The 26,469-nt window shown below is 36.9% G+C and overlaps 3 protein-coding genes across 4 annotated transcripts in view; 1 reads left to right on the top strand and 2 right to left on the bottom strand.

The window, feature by feature from the left end:
• Positions 1-26,469, top strand: part of LOC134789917 (uncharacterized transmembrane protein DDB_G0289901-like) — a 77,613-nt gene that overhangs the window by 27,811 nt on the left and 23,333 nt on the right. The gene's annotated exons all lie outside the window — the stretch shown is intronic.
• LOC134789503 (uncharacterized) lies at positions 633-16,313 on the bottom strand. Of its 2 annotated transcripts, none has more exons than XM_063760081.1 (4): positions 16,164-16,313; positions 13,219-13,374; positions 6,159-6,264; positions 633-777 (listed from the first exon to the last, which is right to left on the bottom strand). In XM_063760081.1, exons 1-4 carry the CDS (start codon positions 16,216-16,218, stop codon positions 648-650), a joined length of 447 nt encoding a protein of 148 aa, XP_063616151.1. In that variant the 5' UTR covers positions 16,219-16,313; the 3' UTR covers positions 633-647. The 2 variants fall into 2 exon arrangements, with proteins under 2 accessions (XP_063616151.1, XP_063616152.1); XM_063760082.1 differs by lacking the exon at positions 633-777 and adding an exon at positions 3,542-3,716.
• LOC134789885 (translocating chain-associated membrane protein 1) lies at positions 20,249-25,667 on the bottom strand. Its single transcript, XM_063760559.1, has 8 exons — positions 25,306-25,667; positions 25,012-25,200; positions 24,779-24,932; positions 23,971-24,148; positions 23,254-23,369; positions 22,659-22,804; positions 21,790-21,904; positions 20,249-20,443 (listed from the first exon to the last, which is right to left on the bottom strand). The coding sequence occupies exons 1-8, from the start codon at positions 25,438-25,440 to the stop codon at positions 20,343-20,345; spliced, it is 1,134 nt and encodes a 377-aa protein (XP_063616629.1). The 5' UTR covers positions 25,441-25,667; the 3' UTR covers positions 20,249-20,342.

Here is a 26,469-nt window from a genome sequence, read left to right as displayed (position 1 = left end):
CAAGATTAGTTTAAAATCTAACAAAATATAGCAAAAAACTCGTTCTTTTATCTCTAGTACGGCAGTTTTAGACGTTTGAAGATTTCGAAAATTTTAAAGCTCTGTACCCAAAAAACACGTTTTTCGCTTAATGACACTGTGTTTCTCAAGGAGCGATATAATCTATTCACACAAGTTCACACATTAAATTGTGGATTAAGTTTTCATTAGGAACCAAAAATTATATTCGCATTAGGAACGAAAGCAAGTTACTTTAGCTACACGTTTTGTTTAGGTATGTACGAAATAGTAAATTAATTATGTCAAGAGTGGACTTTTCACTCAGTAATTGGTAAGATTAATAAAACTTAAATATTAAACTAGGTAACGAATAATTAGGATTAAGACAGAAAAACAATTCTGAAGCCATTTGTCGTTGTAATTGTAAGTAGGTATCCACATTATAGGGCTGACGGCACCTGATTAACTTAAGGAATTGAAGCTGCAGTCAGCCCTACTTATACGGTAGATACAGTCGGCTTTGATGGAGGCACTTTTATCTTCTATCGTAGGTATCTTGCATCCCTCTCGTATTTATTACGAATAATTATTAAAACACGTCGGATAAAAGCTCAACCATCATGCACTCGCTGTTCATAGGATTCAGTTTAGTAATAGCCAACTGAAGAGGAAACGTCGTAGGACCCGTTGCCTTCCCCGTCGACATCCACCGAGGAGCTGGCAGAGACCGAGTTGGCGCCGTTCACTGCACCGAACATACGTCGGGTCATACCGGGGCTGTTGAAAATACTCTATTACTTAGTATATTTATATATACCTATACAAGAATTGCTAGTGTAAGATATTGACATACATACTTAATAGAAACGTTGCCAATTTCATTCGTGCCGACTATACATAGTACATACCAAAACCAACTCAATACCAAGTCAAGTCCACGTTTTGTTAATGTGATTACGGAACAAAAGGTGACTTGAGCAATAGTTATTCAATTTGTAATATCCATTCAATTAATAGTGTAGTAAATGAAGCAAGTTGTTGTATGGAGACCCATGCATTAATTTCTCAGTCGATGAAATTTAGCTTGGTTATTGTATAGTATGAGACGAGACTAACATAAATATCCAAAAAAAAAACACTCCTAAGTTAGGTAAAAACACAAATCTGATTATATATTGAACCGAGTAATTCCTCAGTCCAAAATTATTTTACAAAATAAGTTATTTGTATCAGTATGTGATACTAGAAAAAAATCTAAAACTTTTGTCAAACATGAGAATATTTTTTTATGAGAATTCCTTTTTTTGACGCTCATTTTCATCGGAAAATTGCTCTGTCATTTTTTTCTTCTTATATGATCTTAGAATATAATTTAGCGCAGTGGGTAAAAAAATCCAAAAAAAAATGCGTACCCATATGTATGTATTATAGAACTATTAAAAACTGAGAGTGGAATTTTTTAGATTTTCATTTTGTAGGTATAAAACGGCAATTAAATGGCATTCCAGTGTAAAAATTAGGTTGAGCAATTTTCCGGTCCAGGACACGCCAAAAAATTATATTTTATTAATACTGGTATTTCTGCTGGGATATTTTTTTTGATATTTCATATATTGTTGCAATACGTTACATGAATATGTCTGGTGAAGAAAGTTTGAACGGAGCATTTTTCTGTAAAAAGATATTAACGATTTAAGACTTTAGGTATTTACTTTAATTCTATTATTATTATTCTTTGGAAATTTATACAATACTTTTTATTTATTGATACTTTATCATACTGTAAAGTTTTTTCTGGCTGAGGAATTACTGCGGGGTCCACTACCTTTATTTACTACACTATAAGGTGTATTCGGGTATTACCGAATGTCGGATAATTCCGAAATTCTGATGAAAATCACCCTTAATTCCATCATAATAAAAGTCTCTTTCGGAATTATCCGACAGTTTTCGACATTCGGAATTACCCGAGTAAACCTTACCCTTTTATTTATAAAGATGGAATATGAAGTTCATTCGTAAAATTACCTACGACGCTATTATGTAAGTCGTACGTATTTAAGCATACATAGGTACTATAGGTAATAGGTACTTACTCACTGTGCAGGTGCACACAAAAAAATGTTTCAATTTCTTATTTAATAATACAATTAATTAAGTATGCTTCGAGTGGTATTTTAAAAGTAAATTCGGTACGGTGTATAAAAACATAAGGCTATCCTTATTTCTATAGACATGGCTAAGTTCATTAAGTAATTAAATATGAATGTTAATTGAAAAATATGAATTTATCAGAATCTACCAAGGTTGTTGCCTATTCCGACAATTACCTATATCGAAGTATTTCCTAAACTTGTATTACTAGTAGGTAACTGTTGTAAAAACCGGCAACATGATTATTTTTTGTTTATTTTTTTGCACCTCCGTTTTTACGTGAGTAATGTGTGCCATCAACTTATTAGTTTTGCGTTTTGCGGTTATTGCTAACATCCGTTAGTTATTTAGTTAGTTCAGTAGGACAGTAGACATTTTAGACCCTGTGATAGGATTGACCGAAGCATATTAGGTAGGTAAATAGTACCTTCATTGATATGGGGACACAAATCAATTCGCATTTAGTCTTGTTTAGTATACGAATTGAAAGCGCTATGTGATGTAAGATGTAGTTCCGTATAGTAGAACCCCTGAATCACGCTATTAAGATTTTTCTTGGGAAAATGACTTCTGTACTTTGTTATACAGTTATTGTTTTTTTTTTCAGATTACTTGTTTATTGTTTATTTACCAAACTAATGTTCTGACATAAGACATTGACGCCTCGAATAGTTTGAGGTTCAAGTGGCGTTAGCGAAATCGCGAAAAGTAGTCAAGTGGCGACGCGGATTTCCGCAGAAACAGTCAAGTGGCGGGGCCCCGAATGGTCAGCGCAGTTATCTTTGTATGAATCATAATATCGTTGGAATCCGCTTTATGTAAATAAGCTATTGGTATGTAACAATTATTTAAATAATTCCAATGTTTATGCTTTTGGTCATATCTAATAAAAGTAATAAAATTCAGGACTAGGGTTACTCTCTAGGACTAAACTTAGGAGTAGGTAGGTACTCTACGTTTTCCAGTTTCCTTGTTACAAAGATCGCTCCCAGAAAAAAACAGTGTGATTGGAGGTAATTGCTATTTAATTTACAAAGTAAGACTTGCTTCTTTGAAGGTATGACGATCGGAGTCAGTGTCGCGCGTGCGGTTCGTTCATGAACAGTTAACTGAATATCCCATCCAGTTTACGATGACCAGGGGGCCGATTTTTGAAATTCGACCGCTCGATTTCGTGCATTTCGTTCAATAATATCTCCGCTACTAGGCATTTAAATTCTACTAATAGAATTGAAAACGAGTGGGCAATACTCAATACCACTCGATTCCAAATTTCTATCGCTCGTATTTCAAAAATTAGCATTTCGCCGTTTTCCACCGATTTCCGAGTGACGAAATCGAGCGATCGAATTTCAAAAATCGCCCCCTTGGAGAAAAAGCGAAGTAATTAAACATTTCAAAATGCATTTTTTATTAGTAACAACTTAGATACAATAAAGTGGTCTTCCGGCAGCTGCACGGTAGGCCGCGGGGCGCGGGCGGCGGCGCGCGGCGCGTGCAGCTGGTGGAAAAGTTCAGGATGGCCCACACCGGAGTTAGTTATGTCGCTCGCCCGCTAGGCCCTATGGACAAAAAGGGCAAATTAGTCACTGATGTTCTTTTGATGGTGAAGATGATTAATGTACTTATCGGTTCTATTCTTATCGATTGCAGGTTGCAACTAGATACAAGGCCTAACAATGATAAACATGAGATTAAAGGCCAGTTGCACCAACCACAGTTGATGGGCTGACTAACATCACTCAGCAGTAAACTATGAGACTTAACTTGTACATATTACAATAAAATTTAGCGAATTCTTTCGATGACAGACGGTTTTATGCAACCAACCCTTTAATCTTAATGAATAATTATATTATAATGATGTACTCGTTGGCATAGTTAGTTGACGAATCCTATAGGTAAGTATATCCCATGCCCCATGCGTGTGACCTTTCATAACCACAACGTGTAAATCAATGAGATTTGAGGCCGTTAATCCCTACGTACGAGTATTATTCATGTATTATTGGCAAACCATAACTGTGACATTAACAATCTGTCAGTGTCAAAACATCTTAATATCGATTCTCACCACCACGCATAAGGTCCGTAACGCTAAATTGGAAAACCTACTCTTCGCGGCGAATACTGCCGGCCTAGCCAAGGTGACAATCGATATTGCTACGCCAACTAAACGCTTTGTGTCTCTCTATCACTTCCATATTAGTGGCACAGTGACAGATGCGCTTCGATCGCTATACGGAGCGTAAGCGATTGGCATGTTGGCTACGCGGACTGATCCCTGTGACATTTTCAATCACTCAGCAGCTGTTTGTTTGTACATAATTTTTGGATGGAATAGTGCCATTGTCACTTAAGTCTTAAATGGTCCTAACTCCTAACCCGCCGGGAGAGGTCCAAAACAATATAAATATTCTGTTATTCATCCACACACACATTCACAGGATGGATAGCCACATATAAACCATTTTCTGTTTATTTCAGATAGGTTTCTTGGTAACATTTATTCAATTATTCCTTATCTTTTATATTATCAATTATCGAAATGAAAAGGACTTCTGGTCGATGATGATGATGAAAAGGACAAAATTATTTAATACAAGGGTTTGAAAATTTTTCAACGCAGTGATTATTAAGAGCCCATCAACGTGCACACTAGCGCCACTGCGAAATAATCGTGATTATTTAAATTTAACGATAGATATAAAAAAAAGGAGGCCGCTACGTACTGTATTGTGTATTTATTTAAGTACCTTTTGAATATTGTCTCCAAAGTTAAACGGCCGTTTTTGTTTTGAGTTCCTAGATCGACGAATCCAGCTACATAAAAACTATTTTGATGTATTCAAAAGGTACTTAAATACACAATATAGTACGTAGCGGTCCCCTTTTTTAAATACCTATCGTTAAATTTAAATAGTCAAGATTATTTAGCAGTGGCGCTAGTGTGCACGTTGATGGTAGCTCTTAATAGATTTAGGTACCTATTTGTCATATATAGTTTCAGGATTTCCCATGTTAATCTATCTTTCAGGCTTACCTTGTATATGGTTCGGCGGGCTAAGAACTTTAAGACTTATGTTTTATGAATTATGATCTACGCATAGTGCTCTACAGCACTATGGAAGCCAATCCAAAGGTTTCTACTTCGACATGCTTTGACCTACCTATAGGTAGAGTCTGTGCGGAAAGTCAAGAGTCGTTAAATGTATGGGATCCAAATGATCCAATACATTCTACAACTCTTCTCTTTCCGCACAGACTCTATAATAGGCAGTTTTTTGGTGCCATCGCTTAATTGACGACAAATGGCCACGTTTTTGTAAAATTCGCGTAATATCCCTGGGATAAACAGGTAGAAGTATACAGGAGCAAATAAGTACCTAGGGAATCCGTGCACACTGAAGGAGGCAGTTAGCAACCTGAAGTCCTTGCTAGATTTGCTAGGTTTCGTGGAGGAGCTGGGGTGGTTAAGAGTAGGACTACCTCGTTTCACGCAAAATAGGCAAAGTGGATGCCGTTTGTGGAAAATGCCCAGTAAAACTAACTAACTAACTATACCTGGAAACTCATTCTACTTGTCAATGTGATAGGTATGTTGTGGCTACTGTTCGAGCCCATATGTAACCTATCCTTTGTTTAATAAATGATTGGTATTGGTAACGTAGCAAATAAGTATTTAAACAAAGTGGTCCTTCGAGCCGTATCTTTGTTGATACTTTACTTTTCTTCTCGTGGGTAGAAGATTGCTTCTTTCTTTCTTCTTCTGTATAAGGAAATGCAACGGGTAAATTTCTCGTAAGGTAAAATAGGTTAAGAAGAACAGTTTTTATACTCGGGTCAAGACGAACAACACGACGATTCCACAAAGTCTTCTTATTGTCCCGGTGTTCGTCGTACCTCATCTCACCTTATGAAAAATTACTTACCGGTAATTTCTACACAGTTTTTACCGGTTTAATAATCATGTCGTCATGAGATAATGATAATCAGTTACCTACCCCATTGGCTTCGCAGCTCCGTATGCTCCGGGGACGCCCCAGCTGCCGCCGGGGAATTCACGCCCGGCGCCGGCATTGGCGTTCGCGTTCGCGTTAGCGTTGCCACCTGAAATCAATGTCACCATACTTTACTTCTGAATAAATATTTATTGTAACTAGCTCATCAGCTTGCGACATCCCTGGTGCACGTTTTAAGGCGACGGTAGCGGTGGGTAAAATTTCAGATTCTGTCAATTTACCCCATTTCACACACAAGCTCACTTCACGCACACTACCTCACTTTACTGGGACAGGTCAGTGACCCATCATGTTTTTTTAAGATTGGACTTTTAGTTTAGTATTGACCACTAGCCTCCTTTGAGGGTAAAAGCGTTCCATTGAAAGATGAAAGAGAAACAATGCATTTAATCTTGCTTTCCTTGTCTGTTCATGTCACACGTGACCTTAGAGGATATAACCAACGGAGACGCCATGTCTAAAATTTTCGGTACAAAATAGTCTGCCGTTTTTTGCGGGGGAGGGGCACATCAAATGTATAGGTACGTCATGTCAGATAAACGTCAGTCCATACATATGGTTGACAAGTTGTTGACCATTGGCCGCCTATTTTCGACAGAGGGGAACGCCTGTTAATGGCGGCTCCATTGTTAATTACTCCGAGCACGTGACGTACCTATTTAATTCATTTGATTGTTGACTGTTTTACTCTCGGAGTAATTAACAATGGAGCCGCCATTAACAGGCGTTCCCCTCTGTCGAAAAAAGGCGGCCAATGGTCAACCACATGTCAACCATATGTATGGACTGACGTTTATCTGACATGACGTACCTATACATTTGATGTGCCCCTCCCCCGCAAAAAACGGCAGACTATTTTGTACCGAAAATTTTAGACATGGCGGCTCCATTGTTAATTACTCCGAGGTTTTACTACCTAATATTGCTTTGTCGAGATACGCGTTTTGTACAATTAAAGCGAATAAAACAAGATGTCATTAAGTCAGATGTAAAATGTTATTTACTACTCTATACGGTTTTTCATAAGGTGCAAAATCCATTCAATAGGAATTTAAATAAATAAAGTTTCAGCAGGTGGCAATTCCATTTTGGCGGATAAAGCGAAACAGAATAGTTCTATCGAACCTGCTTACAAATTTTCACGAGAATCAGTTGAGAAATGTGATCTGCAAAGGAGAACATACAAAAGCATTTTTGCCCAAGCTGAAACGGAGACCTTTGCTAACGCTCGGCCAATGATGGTTTAGGTACACCTATAAAAAATGGTTGTCCCTGCTGTAATTTTAATATCTTTATATTTCAACCGGTATAGTTTTACCTTCAAAAATAATCGGTATCCCTAAACAATAGCGGTACCTTACTACTTATACGTTCACGAAATCGGTATCTGCATAACTTGATTGTTAGTAAACTAACCTGAAAAATAATCTCAAAATCACCGAAACATTTATGTACAGTCACCTGCAATAATATGTTACGTCATTAGCGCCAACTTTGCCTCCAGGGAAACTTTGCCCAAAACGACAATTTTAAACAAATTCGTTAATGTAGAAAAAATATAATAGTTATGGCCACCCTGCTATTTTTAGTAGAATATAGGTTATATTTCTGACAAAACTATATACCAAACTTGTGCATAACTTGACTTGGGAATTTTGATTTGAGCGAGTTGTCTAATATAGGGTATATTTCAGCGGGCAAAAAATTTATAAATAATAAATGCAAGTAGAAAAAATTGAGAACCCTTTGACAAATATTTCCGGGTTTGAGTTATAACACATGAAGCATAGATTATGTCTATTGAGATTTAAACTAAAAAGGCCTAAATACACAAAAGTTTTAGCGGTGGGCAAAGTAATCCGGTAATTTGGCATCCATACCAACATTGCCCACCACCAAAAACGGATTAGGGTTGTCACTTTCATCTAATTTACCCAACTTCGCAAGTAAAAGAAGGTTATGTTTGTACACTAAAATAAGTTTATAAATATATACTGTATTTAATTTGTCTTATTATCCTTTATTTAGATGTTTTATCCCGTTAACGAATGAAAAACACAACAAAAATCATATTTTTGGCCATTAAACTATTGTAACAGATTTTCTCAAAAGTGACAACCCTAGCCTTTGTAAAATGCTTAGGCGAGCCTTATTTGGAAATGGGCAAAAACGGGTAGGCAACATTGCCCAGCAAATTTATTTTAAAGTTTTTACACTTATCGCTAAGTTATTAACAGGGAATGGTAGGATTGCCCAAAACCTTTAAGTGATCCTTAGACATCATCATCATACGAGCTGTATTTGAATACCAAATTGACGTGGGCAATGTTGGCGAAAACCCCGGATATCTTTGCCCGCCCTCTAAAACGCAAAAAAATGGGTAAAAAATATATTTTTTTCAAATAAACTGATGCGTTTGATCACAATGGACGTGCTGAGCAAAAAAAGTCATATGTGATGTTTTTTGAGAAATTCGTTTTAAAAAAAAAGCGGGCAAAGTTGGTGATAATGACGGTACCTACTCTTCGAACGCCGCAAAAATATGTGACATGTTCTTATGGTTCTACAAATAAGATCGTGTCAGATATTTTTGCGGCCTTCGTTGTGTAACATAAATTGCAGGCGACTGTACATTTGGAATAATTATTTTATTTAGTTTCAACGAAAGTTTCAAGTTTAGTACGAAAATACTTCAGATATGCAATATGCACAAAATGTAGACCTAATCGAAATAAAACATTGCTTTTTATAGGTAATTTATAAAACATTCGATACATAGGTATACATAACAATAACTAGAGCGCCATTGGCCTGTAAGCTTCATCTCGGTCTCCAAAGCCGCAAAAACTCGCTAGTACTTTCAGAGAACAGCACGTACACGCATTATACATATAGACGGAACGAACGGCATAATCATTATCATTTATTCGTCGCAATCCATGGTATTACAGATCTAGGTACAAGACTTTCAGGTATTACTTATACGAATTACATAACTCTTCCTGTTAATAGGCAATATTTTAAGATAAAACTTGTATAATATAATACAAGATTACAATTGTCATCAAAATTCATTGACGTACAGAAGTCAAATACGTTTTTAAACTGACGCAAAATGATACCAGCATAATAAAAATTTATCCCAATCAGTAAAGATGAGTCTTTAAACTTTTTTCATTTTAAGCGTTTTGAAGGAACATAATACTTAAATTCGACTGTAATCGTATTGTTTTAAGATAGTTTACTGCGGTTTTCAACCATTATAACAGCAAATCAAATTTAAATGAGACGAAGGCAGATATTTATGTACCCTATTTTTTGAAATACAATTTATCTACTGGTATACTTTCTCGTGTGCGTATATGATTTAATGTCAATATAATTGTCAAAAGCAAGAAAATCAAGCTGTCATTTTCATTTGAAGAAGTACACGTGTGCTCCGGTGTAGCCCCAACGGGCATCTGACTTGAAGAAGAATTTTGAGTGATGTCGTCAATGTATGGAAATTGTTCGAAAGTTTACATTTGAGATTGAATTTCTGTGTTGTCTTTGTGAGTAAAAATATAAATCGATAATAAATTGGTAGCTGAATTATCTAGCTTTCAGAATCATACAATAATTCAATTACTGTCAAAGACAAAATTGTTTTGCTTCTGTCTCAAACGGAACTCCATATTTTGATTTTTTGATACTTTTAGTGTCGATTTGTAGAGAATAACAGCAAATTAAAAATATAATGGCACAAAGAGTCGGTACACGGTTTCTTCGTGAACAAATTTACGTGTAATTTAATGCAATTATTAAACACTTATTGAACAAATTATGGTTACAAAGTGAGGTCTAAATCGAAAACGTCATATACCGGCCCCTTTGTGTGGGGCAATATGTGACGAGAAAATGTATACCTATTATGTATTTAAGTATGCTAAGCTAAGGTAACTGGAATAGTACCGGTAGAGATTTTGATTGCAAAAAGAGCCATGATGATGATATCCTGTTATCCCTCATCAGGGACATAGATAGGGCTCTCAGAACGGATTTCCATTCTTCGCGGTCCAGCGTGGCCTCCTCCAGCTCCGCCCAGCCGAGGCAAAATGAGCCATCCTAGGTATATATTATCTAGGAAAGTCGTAGAAAGCACTTTTCGTCAATAATTTATTATGGAATTAATACCTACTTTCCTAAAGAAAGCGTCGTCAAAAAGTTGCAATTATACAGGTGAAACAAAAATTGATGCACTTTTGAAACATTTACAGAAATAAAACTATACAAAGGTATTATATGTATTATTTATTCTATATTTCATTTATTCAACCAAACAACAGCTTAATGCAATTTATTTTTTAAAAATTACATCATCCATTTGGCCTCCGTCCCTGGCTCTACATTAGTAATTAATATGCAAAATGTTAGCCCCCTAAACGTTGGTTATAGTTCTTTGTAGAAAAAAACGAAATAGGTAGGCAGGTACAGTCGACGTCAAAGATATGTTTACATTTTTCGCCTTATTACAAAGGAGTAAGATACAAAAGTGTAAACATATTTTTGACGTCGACTGTACTTACCTATAATTTTTCTTTAATCTTTTTTTCTAGCAATTTTAGCGTTAGTCACATATATGGTAGGTACATTTAGATACTAAAAATATGATTAAACGACATAAATCACATTTTCATTATATCATAGAAAAAAAAATAATAAAATGCTGACTAAACATTTCAGTTTTTTTATTCATTTAGACCCAAATACTTTATTTTCTTCCGGAGGCTTTTACCCGAAAGGGGCCCACATTTTTAAGTTATCTTTTACTTTAATGTTATATACATGGTGTTTGGTATATCGTTTGCCAAATTAAAACGGCAGATAGGTTGACGAGTCATTTGTTTTTAATTTGGCAAACGATGTACCAAACACCCTGTATTTATTTTGTTTGAAGTATGTGTGGAAGGAATAAAGCTTTTTTATTTATTTATTTACCTATTACTTTATTTTCTTATTAAACCTAATGAAATGTACATGGACAGTATTTACGCACCACACATGCACACACACACACGCGTCACGTTTCTCCACATGCACGTTTCTTTAAAAAGGTATGTATTAGGTCTTGTTTGATTACATAAGGTATGTATTATAATCAAGCCATTTCCGTCAGTAGAGAAAAGCGGTAAATTTTAAAATATGTAGGTACGAAGAGTTATCGTCCCATAGAAAATTTTATTTAATACTGCATTTAAATTGTATTTATAAGCATTGTCATGGATATTTTAATATAAGTAGCTGTGTACCTTTTTGTGTGTACTTTATATTAGGCAGCATATATTTGGGTAGTTGGTCTACCATCCACCTGTCGTTCTAGGTATTATTGTTATAGTTCGCTGAACTTACATATTAATAATACCATAGAATGGGGTTACTTTGTTTCGCGGGGTAACATTGATCATCGATTTTTGAGGAATAGGGAGTTGATTTTTGAACGCGAACTTAAACATTTTATGATGTGGTTGGCATGCTTAACAAAAATAGATGATGAAAGGGTTCAGAAACGTATTCGCTATAGTTTAAAAATCGATGATCAATGTTACCCCACGAATCAAAGTAACCCCAGTTTACGGTACCACGAATTGAGCCATTCTAAACTTAATGACAATGTGGTAGAGTCACGAAATCTATTTAAGTTAGCATACCTACTTTGGGTGTCTACTGAAAAGCAGGTTCCTCACGTTTCGTCACGGATGATTGATCTTCAAGTAGCTGACACTAGTTTTTATGACAAACTTTTTAGGAAAGTAGTTAATGATTTCATTGGTCGTTTTTTTTTTTTCTATTTGCGCATTGGCGGGTGATGGGTGATTTAGGACCGTTATTCGAACGGCGCCAGCGGCGATACACCTTGGTCGTGTCACAGAATAATGGCCGTGTTGCGATCGCATAGAATAGAGTCGAGAATTCATATCATTAGAACAGTACAAACTGTACCCTTCAATCGCGCATATTTGATTCGGGCTCAAGTTCACACTTATACTGGTTTACCTGAGACAGATGTGAGGCAAGTAGGTACTCGAAAAGCGATTAGAATATGGTGGTTGTCCCGCACGTCGATGATGCTCTACTTACTACTTAAGTACTACTTACTACTTGTGCATATAAATTACCATTCCGTTTCCATTCCATTTGGACGTGCTCCGTTGTTTAAGGCAAGACGAGTATACTTCAAACAGTTATGTTTGTGGTATTTATTTAGAGCAAGCACGTGATGATCAAACAATTGTGATTGCAAAATTAAATGATAACTTTATCTAGGCTTAAAATGATTTCTATGGGACAGCCAAATTTCTTTTTCGAGATTTCGGCATTAGGCTCATGATAAAAGTTTTACTACTTTACTATGCAGAGTATGGCTGGTGAAAAAAATTCACCATGTCTTATCATTACCTCCAATTAAGAAAATGTCAGTAGGTTACGAGTATGTAACTACCGCGACAGGTGATACATAAATAAAACGGCATTTTAATTAATAGGAAAGTCGTGGTTAAGATTAGCTTCGAATCATCAAGGATTTCCTCGACCGGTCAGTGAATGAATGTTATTGCGATGTCATGATTCTCAGTCATCTTGATTGAATCACCCATCGCGTTTTAGCGGTGATTAGTAAAGTTCCGGCTTCAATAAAGTTGAGCTAATAATATTTTTATGCGTTAAAACTTTGACTTTAAAATACGTAAGTAAATACGACTGATATTAAAACTTTATTTTTGTAAAACGAAAAAACGTTCCTTTTTAACAGCTAGTATCTATGTAGTAGATTGGGCAGTTATTGTGCTAAAAACCTTACAGACTACAGTTAGGTATCTATTAATACCTATAGAACAACAATACTTGCCTACCTTGCATTCGCATTAGTTAGCATTGCTAAAGCAGGACTTTTTAATGCTATTGTTACGTACCTAATACATATGTATATGCGAAATAGTAGAGTGTCCGTAGATGTAGAGTTACGTATTATGGTGGTCGTAAAGCATCAGTTACTGTGTGTACGTACCTCCCCATGCGTTGGCGTTAGCGTTGGCATTGGCATCAGATCCAGGGCCGGGATAAGGGTAGAAGGACCGACGCAGGCGCTGCAGGGGCACGGGCACCGACGCGTGCCCTGTTTGGTCGATTGTGTAGTACGCGCGGGGCACGTAGTACTGGCCCTCTGGAATTTACATCAGTACATAATTTTATATAGACTACAATTGTACAATTTAATTTAAGTAATCTATTGTGAACGAAGTAACGAATACTTACTTATAAAAATGTAGGCGGTTTTAAGACAGTGGATTAAATTGTGGATAAATTAAAGCCTTTTAATTCATCAAGCAGAGATTTCAAAATGGATCGGATCTCAATTTGTGGCTGAACAATACTTTGGGTATATTATTTCTTTAAAAGGTATGTCTTACAACTGGTTCCTTTTGTCGTTACGTCAGGATCTGGTCATGGGATTCTAAAGGCACAGCTTTGCCTAGAAACTGATAGCACACTGTTTTGTGAAGTCAGTCAGTTTTTGAATGTAGGTACCGTCGGGTTGTTGGTGTTCATATGACTTTGTGTTGAGCTGGGTCAAGTCAACAGTGTAGTAAGCACGCGCACAGTCCTACGTAGGTACCTATTGTTGGTTCCACTGCCAGGAATGCACACCCGTAGTAACAGTACATGCATTGTTTCACTGCGCTCCGAGTGCAGTATGCCGTTCAACGTCGTTCTTAAGAAAGTACGTTACGGGTAGGTACTGTTAGTTAAAAGGGGGCATTTCAATTCTGGTCTTTGGGACCATTGTTTTTTCTTCCAAACATCAGTAGATTGTACATTCTGGCGGCAACTCGGTCGGCTTATGTAGGTGTAGGTTTGATTTGAACCATGTGCATCCATTATTTATATTTTAATATTGATCTCAGCAAGGTAGGTAGGTTTACTAGTACTATATACCTACATACATTAAGTCCGCCGTTTCTATTTTCTTGTAATGTGCCATAAAGAAGTAAATAAATACTTAGCCATTGGCCAAACCCTGAAATCCCACGTAGGGTTACTTCTCAGAAATGCTCTAACGGTATAATATTTTTTTAATAAGAACAAAAGATAAAAAAATAAATTATCAAACAAAAGTTATATCTAATAATCGACAACAAAAAGAAACATACTGTATTAATCATTGGCAGTGCTTTTGACAATTTGTTTGAAAATGTGCGGAAATGATGACATTTGTCAAAAGTCAGAATCTTATTAATGTCATAAATAAAAAAGATAATCAAAACGGTCGAAGAAGGTTTCATACTATTTATTATAATTATTATACCTCAGGAGCTACTAACACATACAGGTTGCTCCAAAGTAAAAAAATCGTAATTTGTTAATATCTTCGTAACTGCTACACCGATTGTTATGATACTTTGTATACTGGTTCTAAATAGGTACCCTAATGCACATGTACATTTCGGCTTTGTCCAATGGCTAGGGACACCCTGTATACCTACCACACCCTTGATAAATCCCTGGTTAATTCCGCATAACGAATCTTAAAGAGCCTCCAATTAAACCAAAGTATGTAATCATATATGGATATAGAAAATCAACAACCAATTTGTTGATTATCGAAAATAAAGTTAGTCACGATCGGGTAAGGTCGTCGCATCAACTTAAACATAAAAGATGAATTACGTACTGTGATGATCTCAACCTTGTGAGTGCCTCGATCCTATCTATTCACAAATCTGATTTTCTACAAATTCTTGTATAATTTGATCTCGGTATGGCAGACCAGTCTGTGTGATCGGAGGTCAAGCTTGCATTGGTACAACTATAGCTAATCTCTTTGTAAGCTTTGTCAATTGTCGTGATGCTTGTTAAAGCGTTTTCGTTTTTTACTCGATGAAATAAAGCTGTGTAACCACAATACTTTTAATAAATATTAATCGGCAAGAAGGCGACAGCATGAATTCATCAAAGTGGTACAGTCAGCGACGGCTTTTAATGAGACCACAATAAATGAGAAAAAGGGAATGTTAAGAAAGCTCTTTTAATAATGGGTAGAATTTTTGAATTCTATTTGTGTAAACATTTCTGCTATTTTGTCAATTAAAATGTTATTAGCAGTTGTTTGTTAGTTTTTATTTAGTTTTCTGGCCCAGTTATATATTTTAAATTGTTTTTCAGATATTTTTAGGAATATGTACCTACGTACACTGCTAACATTTGGTACCTATGAAAAGTTTCCTCATGTTTAGATGGTAGAATTTACTTTTAAGTGATAATTTTGAATGATAAATATTTAGTAGCGTTCATTTGGACTTAATTTGTAACATTTTATTACAGTTAGTATTTTCCTCTTGTTGGTGTGTTGTGTTTCACTCGGTAGCAAAGTTTGTTTTACCCTCGTGCGTGCCTTTTGAAAATATCGCAATGCTCAAGATTCCACTTTTGTAACCACACGCTACGCTCGTGGTCAATTTTGGCATCTTTCGCTTATAACCCCTCGCCCCTGTAAAAAATAACTACTACTAGAAGTTCCTCGGTACACAGCAACTCCAACGTAAATAAAATAGTTGGGTGCTCAAGAAGGGTACTACTTAAGTACCTACTAGCATAATTTCGAAAACTTCTTATCAATTGTCGTCAGAACAGTGGTCTGATAATGAATATCCACGAGGAAACGACTGAGACGAAGAGTTTTTCTAAAGTGAGTCATCCATTTGATATCGGAAATTATAGTATTTGATTCGTGAAAGTTCACGCCTAATATTCAGACATATTATTGCAGACCCAGGTTTCCAAAAGTATGAAAATCAACGACATTCACGCGAGTTCCCTTGTTAGTCGTCCCTATTGTTTGGCAAATAAGGACAAGTTGCTAAAAAAACTCGATCGTATCGGATGTTACCAATGTAAAAAAAAAAGTGACAGTCGCATCGAACGGCGGCAAAAACTAAACGAAAGGGCACTAACCTGCCAGAGCGACAGCCAACACCGCCGAGAGTAAAAACAAGGTTAGCCGCTGCATGGTGAAGGTTGATACGTCGGACTCGGACAGATTCTGTGGAGGAACTGCCGGGCGCTCCGCTGCCTCACTTTTATATAGCTACCTAGATATAACTCAGTCCAAAGCTTTGAAAGCGCATCATGCTCGGCACGCCCGCTACTTACCTACAGTAACGGTTACCAGCGAAAAGATATCGTAAAATTGAATAGGCAGCAATGAAGCTTGATGGAGTCATCTCCACGGCTGTGATTTTTAGAGTGCGTGCCTATAAACCCACTTCGTGCCTACTAGGTTACTGTGTAATTATAATTAGGTACAGCGGGTCATCTTGTAACGATACAATTTTTTGATAATGGTTCAACTGTAATTTATGGACCCGAATAGTTAGAAATCGACGCTTACTTGTAAGTTAGCTCAATATGGGTTCAGTTCAGCGACCATGATGTATCATGGTCGTAACTGAACCCATATTAGACCGTTGTCACAGAATAAATAATAGTACTAGGTACAGAAGACTCACTCTCTAACAAAACGCGTCTGTTACGATGGACAGATATGGCCGCTAGGTGGCGACAGCGCCACGCGCGGCTTATGGCTAGCCACCAAAATTGGTGTGGAACGGATGTACTTTTAGCTACCTGTAGCAAATTAAGCGACGAAATCGCGGAGTGAGCCACGCCTGCCGTTGGTTCCAATTTTACACAATGCATGTACTTACCTACATCAAGTCTGCAGGTCTAACTATCTAGTAACCGGCGCAAGTGCCTAATAAGAAAATACGCAATCTATTATTAGGCACTTTGAAATTGCGTGTGAAGTGCCACTAGAGTCTGTTCGGAAAAAGGAGAGTCGTGTAATGTATTCAATGTATTGCGCCCCATTACATTTCAAAGACTCTTCTCTTTCCGCACAGACTATTTTAGGAACTAGGTATTCGAACATAAAAACACATGACTTTCCACCCCCATTAGTGTGGCACGAGATAATTCAGTAGGTTACTTACCTAAAGTTTTACGGTGCTACATACATATATATATCTAAATAAATATGTAGGTACAAATACCTAACCGTGGAACCCGGAAAATAATCCAAATACATAAAAACGTATATTTACCTATGTTTAACTAAAATAGGTGGTTAAGATTAATTTATCTAGTTGCGTACCTAGTAAACTACCTATTTAAAAATGTATGTCCCATTGTTTCACCCAACGTAAGTTATTAGTAGGTACTAGGAAATCATCAGTAGTCAAATGACTTATCACAAATTATTTGCTATGATTATAGATTTTTATAGTTGGTAGATACTTCCATGGTCGGTTGTTGCTTTTAATTTATTATTAACGTAAGCAAACGTAAGTAAATAAAGATACAAAGAACAAATGATATGGACATACTAAACTGCATAAGTTAATAGCGCGGGAAGTCACAGATTACTTTTATAGTGCACATAATAGGTACAGGTACCTATTTGTTGTATTACAAATTTAATAATTGTTGTATTACTAACTAAAACTCTGTCTGTCTAAAATTAACTATGTAAATTGTATTGTATTGTATTTATTGTACTTAATTCGTACATGTACAGGGTGTTTGGTACATCGTTTTCCAAATTAAAACGGCAGATAGGTTGAGTCATTTGCTATCTACTCATGCCTAGAAAAAAAAAACAACGGGTTGCAGTGCCGGCAGAAGTGAAAACTTAACGACATTGTAACTCAAAATATTAATAACAGGGCCATATAGTGCAAAATGTCTGCACTATGTATAATTGAGGTTAACGCCATCTAGCGTTGTATCGTCGCATTACTTGAAACCCCTAAGCACATCACTGTGGGTACTACTGGTACTACCGTTATATTAATACCAGTTTGAGGGAAACTCACTAGATGACATTTAAATAAAATAAAAATGACATTGTCCGTCACACATAACATAAGTCACGCAAGCGCCCTGCGCCGCCTACATGAAACAGCAGGCTCAGGCATACATTTTCACCGTGCGGTAGAAAGAGAGGAGAGACGTCGCCTTACGCTGTCTCGAGTTCATCATTTTTTCCCCACCTCAAAAAGTGCACAGCGCCGCTAAAGAAGTATTCACTTCAAAAATTGGCCATGGTTTTTTTTACTACTGTGCAAGTAAAAATTTGAAATTTACGAAAAACTGGCATAGAGCTGAAAAAAAAACGTGCTCAAAATTAAAAATGTCTAGGCCTGGGAAGATAGCAATTGACTCAACCTATCTGCCGTTTTAATTTGGCAAACGATGTACCAAACACCTTGTATAAGTCTATACTATAGCATACGCTAACACACTTTCATGCATCTAACTTAAATAGAAATGGCTTAACTGTGGTAACACAATGGAATGAATTAACTTTAGACTACAGGTGCTTAACTATGTACAATTTTTTTGCAATTCACTCATACGGTGATGGATAGGTACCTACATGTAATAGGACATATATGTTACACTATTTTTTGTGCAGCCAACTTTGATTTCCTACGCTGGGCAAAGGCCTCCCCTTTCTTCCGCCACTCTTCACGATTTGGTGCATGCTCCCGCCAGTCGCTACAAAATGCAATCTATTTTTATGTCTTGCCTCTGCCCCGGCTTAAATGCTGACGCAAGAGACCATTATCTGTGGCTTTTACACCTCTACAGAATTTTTGTATTTGTTTGAGTAGCGTATATACTGGGAAATTCGACAAAACCCGTCAGATAGGGGCACAAAAAACTCTTACATTATTGTTACAAAATTTATTCTGAAATAAAAATAACATCAAGCTTTTTAAAATTGACAATTCATGTTAAAATAATAACTATAAATTGTGAGCACAAATTTCACATTAGGAAGAATAATTTCATTTATGCTTTAGTTCACAATGTTCACATACATAACAACAAACATGGATCCAATCTCTGGCGTAGCAGAATGCTGCCCAGCGAGCTCGCGGTCGGCAACAGAGCAATCTACTACAAAGGCTAAAACCTTTCATAAATTAAAATCTCAAGAGCACCAAAACAATTTCCACTTCGAATGTTACAGAATAAATAGTCACAAAAATAAAAGAACTTATGTAATAAAAAGTAATCCGCATTACAAAAATAATTACGAATATATTTAAAACAACTCAGTATTGGAATTCTTGAAAATATATATTAAAAATGCAAATTAATTATGCAGTTCCTCCGTTTAAAGTGTTGAACACACAGTACCTCGTAATCCTTATCAATATATTCATATAAACAACATTTTAACCTATTACATTTATTTTTACACTTTAGGAGATATTTTACAACCCTGTATCCACTATACTTTTATATGACAGTACGTTCTGCTATCCAAATCATGACTTGAGAAAATTAACGCCACATTTACGTAGAATATACCTACCTAACAACTCAACAGAACATATTTCTTGACGAGTAAATCTTGATTTATTATTATCACGACTGGGGTAAAATTTTCTGTTAATGGTTGGTGATACATTTTAAAAAATCAGTAGGTACAGCCAGGTATAGTTGAACAAATATCGATATACTTTGTGCTCTAACTTGTTAACACAACATTGTTTATTAATTACATGAATATAGGAAGATTAAAAAAGAAAGACTCGTTATGTAGTGGAAAGACAGATACGACAGGATGAGGACAACCTTCATTGAACTAGATCAAGCCCAGACGTGCACTTCAGATGGTCGTCACTTCTCAAAACCTTTAAAAAATATCTCCCACAAATGGTTTGCGACGTTTAATTATGTCATGGTATAACTTTACAGAGATAACCGTTGGGTCGCGTAGGAACAGTCAATACAATACACTGATTTAAACTTTCACGATTTTTACACTTTATTAAATTGTACAACGGGACTTAATGGCGTATTTGTTTTAAGATTTACCTCCGACCACCGACTTAAGTCTTCTCCGAGACCACGGGGACAACGCCGTCATCGAAACATCAGAGGTAAATCTTAAAACTTAATACGCGATTAAGTCCCGTCGTGCAATTTAATAATCAGTCAATACAATGTTTTCTACTACAACAAATATTTTGTCATGTCAGTGTCGAATTGTCAATGCTGAGTGATGGCCGTTCGGCGTATCGGTTCGGAAGTGCAGGTCTATGGGCTACCAGGAGGGCTTCACTTGGCCTTGGCGGCGGCGGCTTGTCGCTGCCTTAGAGTTTTGTTCGTGTTCTGATCAACCTCTGGCAGATCGGATTCTTCGACGGGCGCTTTCTTTACTGTTGACAATAGAATAGTATATTTAATATTATACTAAGTATACCTATTTTATTTAGCAACTGGCAGGGCAGACCGTTAGCTCAATTTTAGCATTATTTTTTCTATAGGTTGAGTTAATTTTAATATTTGTCTCGTGGTCCATGTTGCACTTAATATAATGTTAAATATTAACACCTTGTAATACCATGGTTGACATTTAAGAAACGATATGAAAATAGTTATTTACGATACAAGTGCGGAAAAGAGGAAATGTTTGGGACCGACCGACACCGACCGAAGGGAGTGTTTTAAATCGACACAAGTTGCGAATTACCTGTTCGCACGTGTATCGTACAACGTTTTACAGTACATATGGCCCTTTAATCAACATGAGAGCAACATTCGATTTGCATTCATGTTGATATCGAGAGGGAGCGGAGGGCCTTGGCCGTGCGGGCCAATATGATAGCTCGCAGGTTCAGCCGGTGTACAGCGCAAGTAAAAATAACATTATTTCGAGCGTTCTGTACATCGCTGTACACCTGCAGCCTGTGGACTCGATATACGCAAAGGGCTTTTAACGCCATGCGCGTACAATATAATGACGCGTTCAGGGTACTGTTGCGGCTGCCTCGGTACTGCAGTGCGTCCGGCATGTTCGCTGATGCTCATGTGGACGGATTCCACGCGACACTGCGCAAGCGCTGCGCCGCGACGCTCCGCAGGGTGCGCGACAGCCGCCACAGTCTCCTGGCCGTTGTTGCTGACAGATGGGACAGTGGCCTGATAAGGCACTGGTCCTCTCTGCATTTGTCATTAGTACCTAAGTTAGTCATTTAAGTTTATTTTTAAGTTAACCTTAGCTATAAGTTTTTTAAATTGTTAAGATGTACTAACAAAATATGGACCATGTTTGTCTGAAATAAATGCATTTTATTTTTATTTATTTTTTTTTTTTTTTTTAAACTTTTGACATCGCACGAAAAGTGCTATTTTACGCACTAGAGCGGGAAAATAGGACCATATGTACTGTAAAACGTACATATGGTCCTATTTTCGTGCGTATGTCAAAAACCGTTGTACGATACACGTGCGAAAAGGTAATTCGCACCTCATGTCGATTTAGAACACTCCCTTCGGTCGTGTTTTAATTTATCGCCACTCGTTTCGAATTCCTCTTTTCCGCACTTGTATTCTAAATAACTATTATAGGCATATCGATACCTTTGGGTTCAATTGGCGTAAAGGACATTTTGGCGAAAATTAGTTATATACCATATATATACATTATATGGTATATAATTAATTTTCGCCAAAATGTCCTTTACGCCAATTGAACCCAAAGGTATCGATATAATAATCTTACCCTTTTCCTTTTTAGGTTTGTCTTTCTTTTCCTTTTTGGGCCTGTTCAGGGCCAGCTGGCGGGACTCTTGCCTCTGCTTCATGGCTTCAGAGATGAAGTTGAACATGAGGTAAACCTTAAAAGTAAAAATACATTATTCATGTTTAATTTTTATTATATGTCAAATGAATTTTTACCCACGGCAATATAAATTATCACTCCTACTTTTAAAACTGTTAAAAAAACATAATTTAGGTACATATTAGCTTAGCGTTTCTCTTCTCGTCAAAAAGTACTAACAGCAGCCCTCATGGTCAAATTTTCGAATGTAATTAGATAAGATAGAATAAAATTTACAAATGTGTGCTACGTCCTAGTGTTAGGACAGTGGGTCGTTATTATATACTATACAGGGTGTTTTTGTTTGTAATTTTATCATGCGTTTTTGTTGTCACCTGCTTTTATAACAGGCCCAACCTCGAAATAAAAATTGGCTGTTTCATAGATTTTGGCTGGTCTGATGTAGACCGAAAAAAGTGTACTGTAAATAAGTTTTTGGCAAAAATTTCATTTTTGGTACAAGCTTTTATCGCTGACTGTACTTTTCTTACGACAGACAACTAATACTCATCGAGACAATTCTAAAAACCCCTAACACAATTAGGTTGCGTTGTTTCATCACGGAGTTCCTATGGCCACCTCCTGTCTCCATCATCAGATCAGTTCGACAGTACCAGAACTACATACAGCTGCCAATTTTCATGACGCTACGATCCTTGGAAGATGGTTAAATTAGTTACCTTAGATTCCATTACATAGTTAGTTACATATGGGTCGACCTAATAAAAGCTTGTTAAAAACACCCTGTGGTAGGCGGTGCAGTTTAATACCTGGAAGGACACGAGCAGCGAGAGCGCGCCGACGCGGAGCAGCAGCGGCGCGGCGCCGGCCAGACCGAAGTAGAACGTGAGCACGCCCAGCACCAGCGACGCCAGCCGCACCAGCACGAACACCGAGCCATTCACCAGCCGCCCGACTGCACGACATTACACAACTTAGGGTCAGTTGCACAAACAACCAACGCTCGGAACCGGTTTTTTCTTCATAAAAAAAATACCGGTATTATTACATTCTTTCGCTTATTTTTATTATTTCATGTTTGATGGGTCAATCTAATAATACGAAGTTGTTACCTAATTTCATGATTCAGTCCTACGGAAAGAGCATAAAATAATTAAAAATATTGGACTATTTTGGGATTTAAAAAAACCGGTTCTGAGCCCTCCCAACAACAATAAGAGGACTGAACAGCGATATATATGCAAGATTGACAGTTGAGCGACAGCAACACCGGCAGTATTTGATCTATTTTGAAGGACATCCTCTAGAGAGTCTAGAGTTCCAAATCTGACTCAAATTTTAATATGCTCGAGTCTCACGGGAGTTTTTCAGTTACAGTATTGTGCAAACATGTGTAAAACTTACATTTCTCGATGAAGTCCTCTCGCTCGCCCCTCAGGATGACGTTAAGGCGGTAGGCGTGTGACACGAACTCGGCCAGGGAGTGCAGGACAACCAAACTGACGCCAACACGCTGGAATCTACGTAACAATACCACAGAATAAATAATAGTACATACTACCGTACAGAAAGGACACAAAATTTAATCCTCATAAAGTCCAAGCAAATTTTATATAGTTGTAAGAAGTTTGCTCTTACAGCTCAATGTCCTAACAGTATTAGGATTGAAAAGTTATATCAGATAATATGATACTGGGTAGTTATGAATTGATTCTTGTGCAGTGTGCACTGTTTTAAAAAAAACCGGCCAAGTGCGTGTCGGACTCGCGTACAAAGGGTTCCGTACCATTACGCACAAAACCGGCCAAGTGCGAGTCGGACTCGCGCACGAAGGGCTCCGTACCTTTACGCATAAAACGACAAAAAAATCACGTTTGTTGTATCCCGTTTTACCCTTTGGGTACGGAACCCTAAAACAGCAGTAAGTCATCAATTATAATGTTAAATTTGTCCAGTTCAACAACAACATGAACCGAAAGTAACATAGCTTATTTACAAATTCAATTTAGTAACAGTACACATTTGTAAATGTGCACTGTAATTAATTACACAAGACAATTAGAGATATGGTTTAACTGATTACATTAATTAACTTAGTTAGGAATCTGATATGAAACTTACTTGAAGCCATAAGCCAGAGCTACAAAAGTGAACGCGATGAGAGCTTGTCGGATACGGCCGGCCCACTCATCCTTCTTGATGCGTTGGAAGTACAGTTCGGGGAGAGTGTGGATCCAGTATGCAGCCTGGACAATCCACCACAGTTTCAGCAGGAAGCTCATTGGGTGGTTCGGGTAGCCTGAACATGAAAAAAAATATAACACAAATATTAATTATCAGCTGTTTTTTGTGGAGCTAGCATGCCTGATCATGAAAGTCTTTATCTTAGAAAAATATTATCCTCTTCCTAAATAGAACAGAAAAATGAGAGAAGATTGTTACATAATTGGGGCAGATGTATTAGCTTCTTCATTTAAGTATTTGTGTTTATGTTAAGAACCAGAAAAAGATAATGTTTCTAAACATTTAACTAATCTCAGCCAAAAATGTATCCCTGATCTGTCCAGTTTATTGAAAAAATGATTAACAAAATCTTTTTAAAAATCTGTTTGTTTTTAATTCTGATATTTAACTATTTCTAAAATCTTGCAAAATAGGATTGAAGAAAAAATGGTACAGATAATGAATGCAGTGTTGCAACTATAATTGCCAGCTGTGTTAGTTTGGTATAGTTGAATCATCGAGAGTGTGGAATTGCATATGTAGTAGTATTGTTTGTTTACAGGCATTCTATATTTGAATTTTCTATTTTCTTGTACTATCAGCATACAACCACTACAAATGCAATTCCATCTTCTCGATAATTCAACTATATTTTGTCACATTGCAGGGTTATGTAGTAGTAAATTTAACATGAAGTAAAACTTACCATCCCACAGCTGTGAAATATTGAATGCAAATCCTTCTCGAAGAATAGCATCACCTCCCCATAGCAAGGTCACCAAATGGAACACAACCAGCTGACCAGACTCATTCAGCGAACTCAATCTTGATTTTGACAAGTGGAACTTCTTTGATATTTTCTACAACAAGATAAAAAGTTGGTACACATTGAACAATGCACAAGGTAACTAGAATATAAATGTATAGGTGGCAACTTACGTCCAAGAAGTATTCCTGAAGGATTGCATGCATCACGATGCACACGAGCGAGTAGAAGAACACCGCGCAGGAATCTTTCCAACCAGCTTCGTACGAGAAAGGCTCACCCTTAGGGTTTTCTCTCGTAGGCTCTACGCCACTAACATTATGGTGCAGACTGATGAATAAACTGGCGATGGGACTCGTCGACTGTAACAAAAACCACAAAGATAACGACCATAACACCACAAAATGCTACAATATTTCAAGAAACATCGAAAAGCTCGGCTTACGTGGCAACTGCTTTGAACGTACCTGAACCATCAGTCCAACCAGGAAAACCATAACCACACATGATACTATATCTGCGTGATTCTGGATCACAAATTCATGGCTAAATATGGGTGGGCTTTTGTTAGATTTTCTTCCAATTGCAGGCTTAACACCCATTTTTCCCGGCAATAACCTAGATCAGAGATATCTTGTCCTTAACTACTGTTTTACACACGTAAGATGATTTTCATAAAACAAGTAACAATTATTATTTTTCTCTTTTTCAAAACTAGCGTTATTTCCGTACCAATAAGCAGCCAATAAGAAATTATATCGGAACAAAAATATTACTGACAGCGAATTGGCCGACGTGACACTTTCACTTTACGCACGTCAACAGCGCTGTCGTTTGTTGATTGTTGTGTTGGCACCTAATACGGTCAAGTAACGATTTATTTAACGTAAACTTAATTTTACTAATATAAATTATAGATATTTTAGACTTAAAAATCAATATATAAATATTCATATATTTAACAACAATTTCTGTCGTAAATTTATAGTATAAGCAATTTTTTAATATATTCTCGGAAGGAAACGAAGTCTAGGTTGGTTCGTTCCACTCACGATCGAATATTCCATTGCAAGAATCCGAATCCTAAACGCATTTAATATTTACTTTAAATTATAATACATTAGCTAATTTTGTTTTAATATAGGATGCCGAATTTTTTTTTACTTTACTTATAAGCATAAACTTCTATGTGGCATTTGGGATATCTAGAAGAACGATGTGAAACGACGAAGAAAAGAAGAACGATGTGAAGCAAATTATAGCGCTTGTGAGCGCTATATAGCGAGATAAACTTCATACAATAGCTGGCTGGCTCGTGTATACATTTGACAACTTTATTTTGTGAGAAAGAGAGGCCTTTTTTTGATTATTGCCGGCTATAAGTGCAATGAGTTTAATCGATCGATCAACTGCCGCAATGTAACGCAAATTGCATGCAGTTTTCGGCAAGACGTGTAGGTAGATAGATGCCCTTATGAAACGGGACCCTGGACGGTTGTCGAGGATATTGAATACATGCCATATCCAAGTATCAGTCCAAATCCAGTCTGATCCTGCAGATTATTCCGGCAGGGTATAGCTGCCGTTACTTACCCATTAAAATATGGTATACAGTAATTATCGTTACTATA

Source organism: Cydia splendana, chromosome 4 (assembly GCF_910591565.1).
Source record: "Cydia splendana chromosome 4, ilCydSple1.2, whole genome shotgun sequence".
NCBI lineage: Eukaryota > Metazoa > Arthropoda > Insecta > Lepidoptera > Tortricidae > Cydia > Cydia splendana.
Note: the sequence above shows the minus strand (reverse complement) of the source record. Positions and strands in the feature narration are given on the sequence as shown.

Excerpts from the sequence above, each read along its gene's own strand:
- LOC134789503 (XM_063760081.1), bottom strand. The coding sequence starts at position 16,218 with ATGCAGCGGCTAACCTTGTTTTTACTCTCGGCGGTGTTGGCTGTCGCT. Across the intron at positions 6,265-13,218 it reads TAACGCCAACGCATGGGGAG|GTGGCAACGCTAACGCGAAC; the intron begins GTACGTACACAC and ends CATTGATTTCAG. Across the intron at positions 778-6,158 it reads GGAGCTGCGAAGCCAATGGG|CCCCGGTATGACCCGACGTA; the intron begins GTAGGTAACTGA and ends TATTTTCAACAG.
- LOC134789885 (XM_063760559.1), bottom strand. The coding sequence starts at position 25,440 with ATGGGTGTTAAGCCTGCAATTGGAAGAAAATCTAACAAAAGCCCACCC. Across the intron at positions 24,149-24,778 it reads TATTTCACAGCTGTGGGATG|GCTACCCGAACCACCCAATG; the intron begins GTAAGTTTTACT and ends TTTCATGTTCAG. Across the intron at positions 23,370-23,970 it reads GCTCTGGCTTATGGCTTCAA|ATTCCAGCGTGTTGGCGTCA; the intron begins GTAAGTTTCATA and ends ATTGTTACGTAG.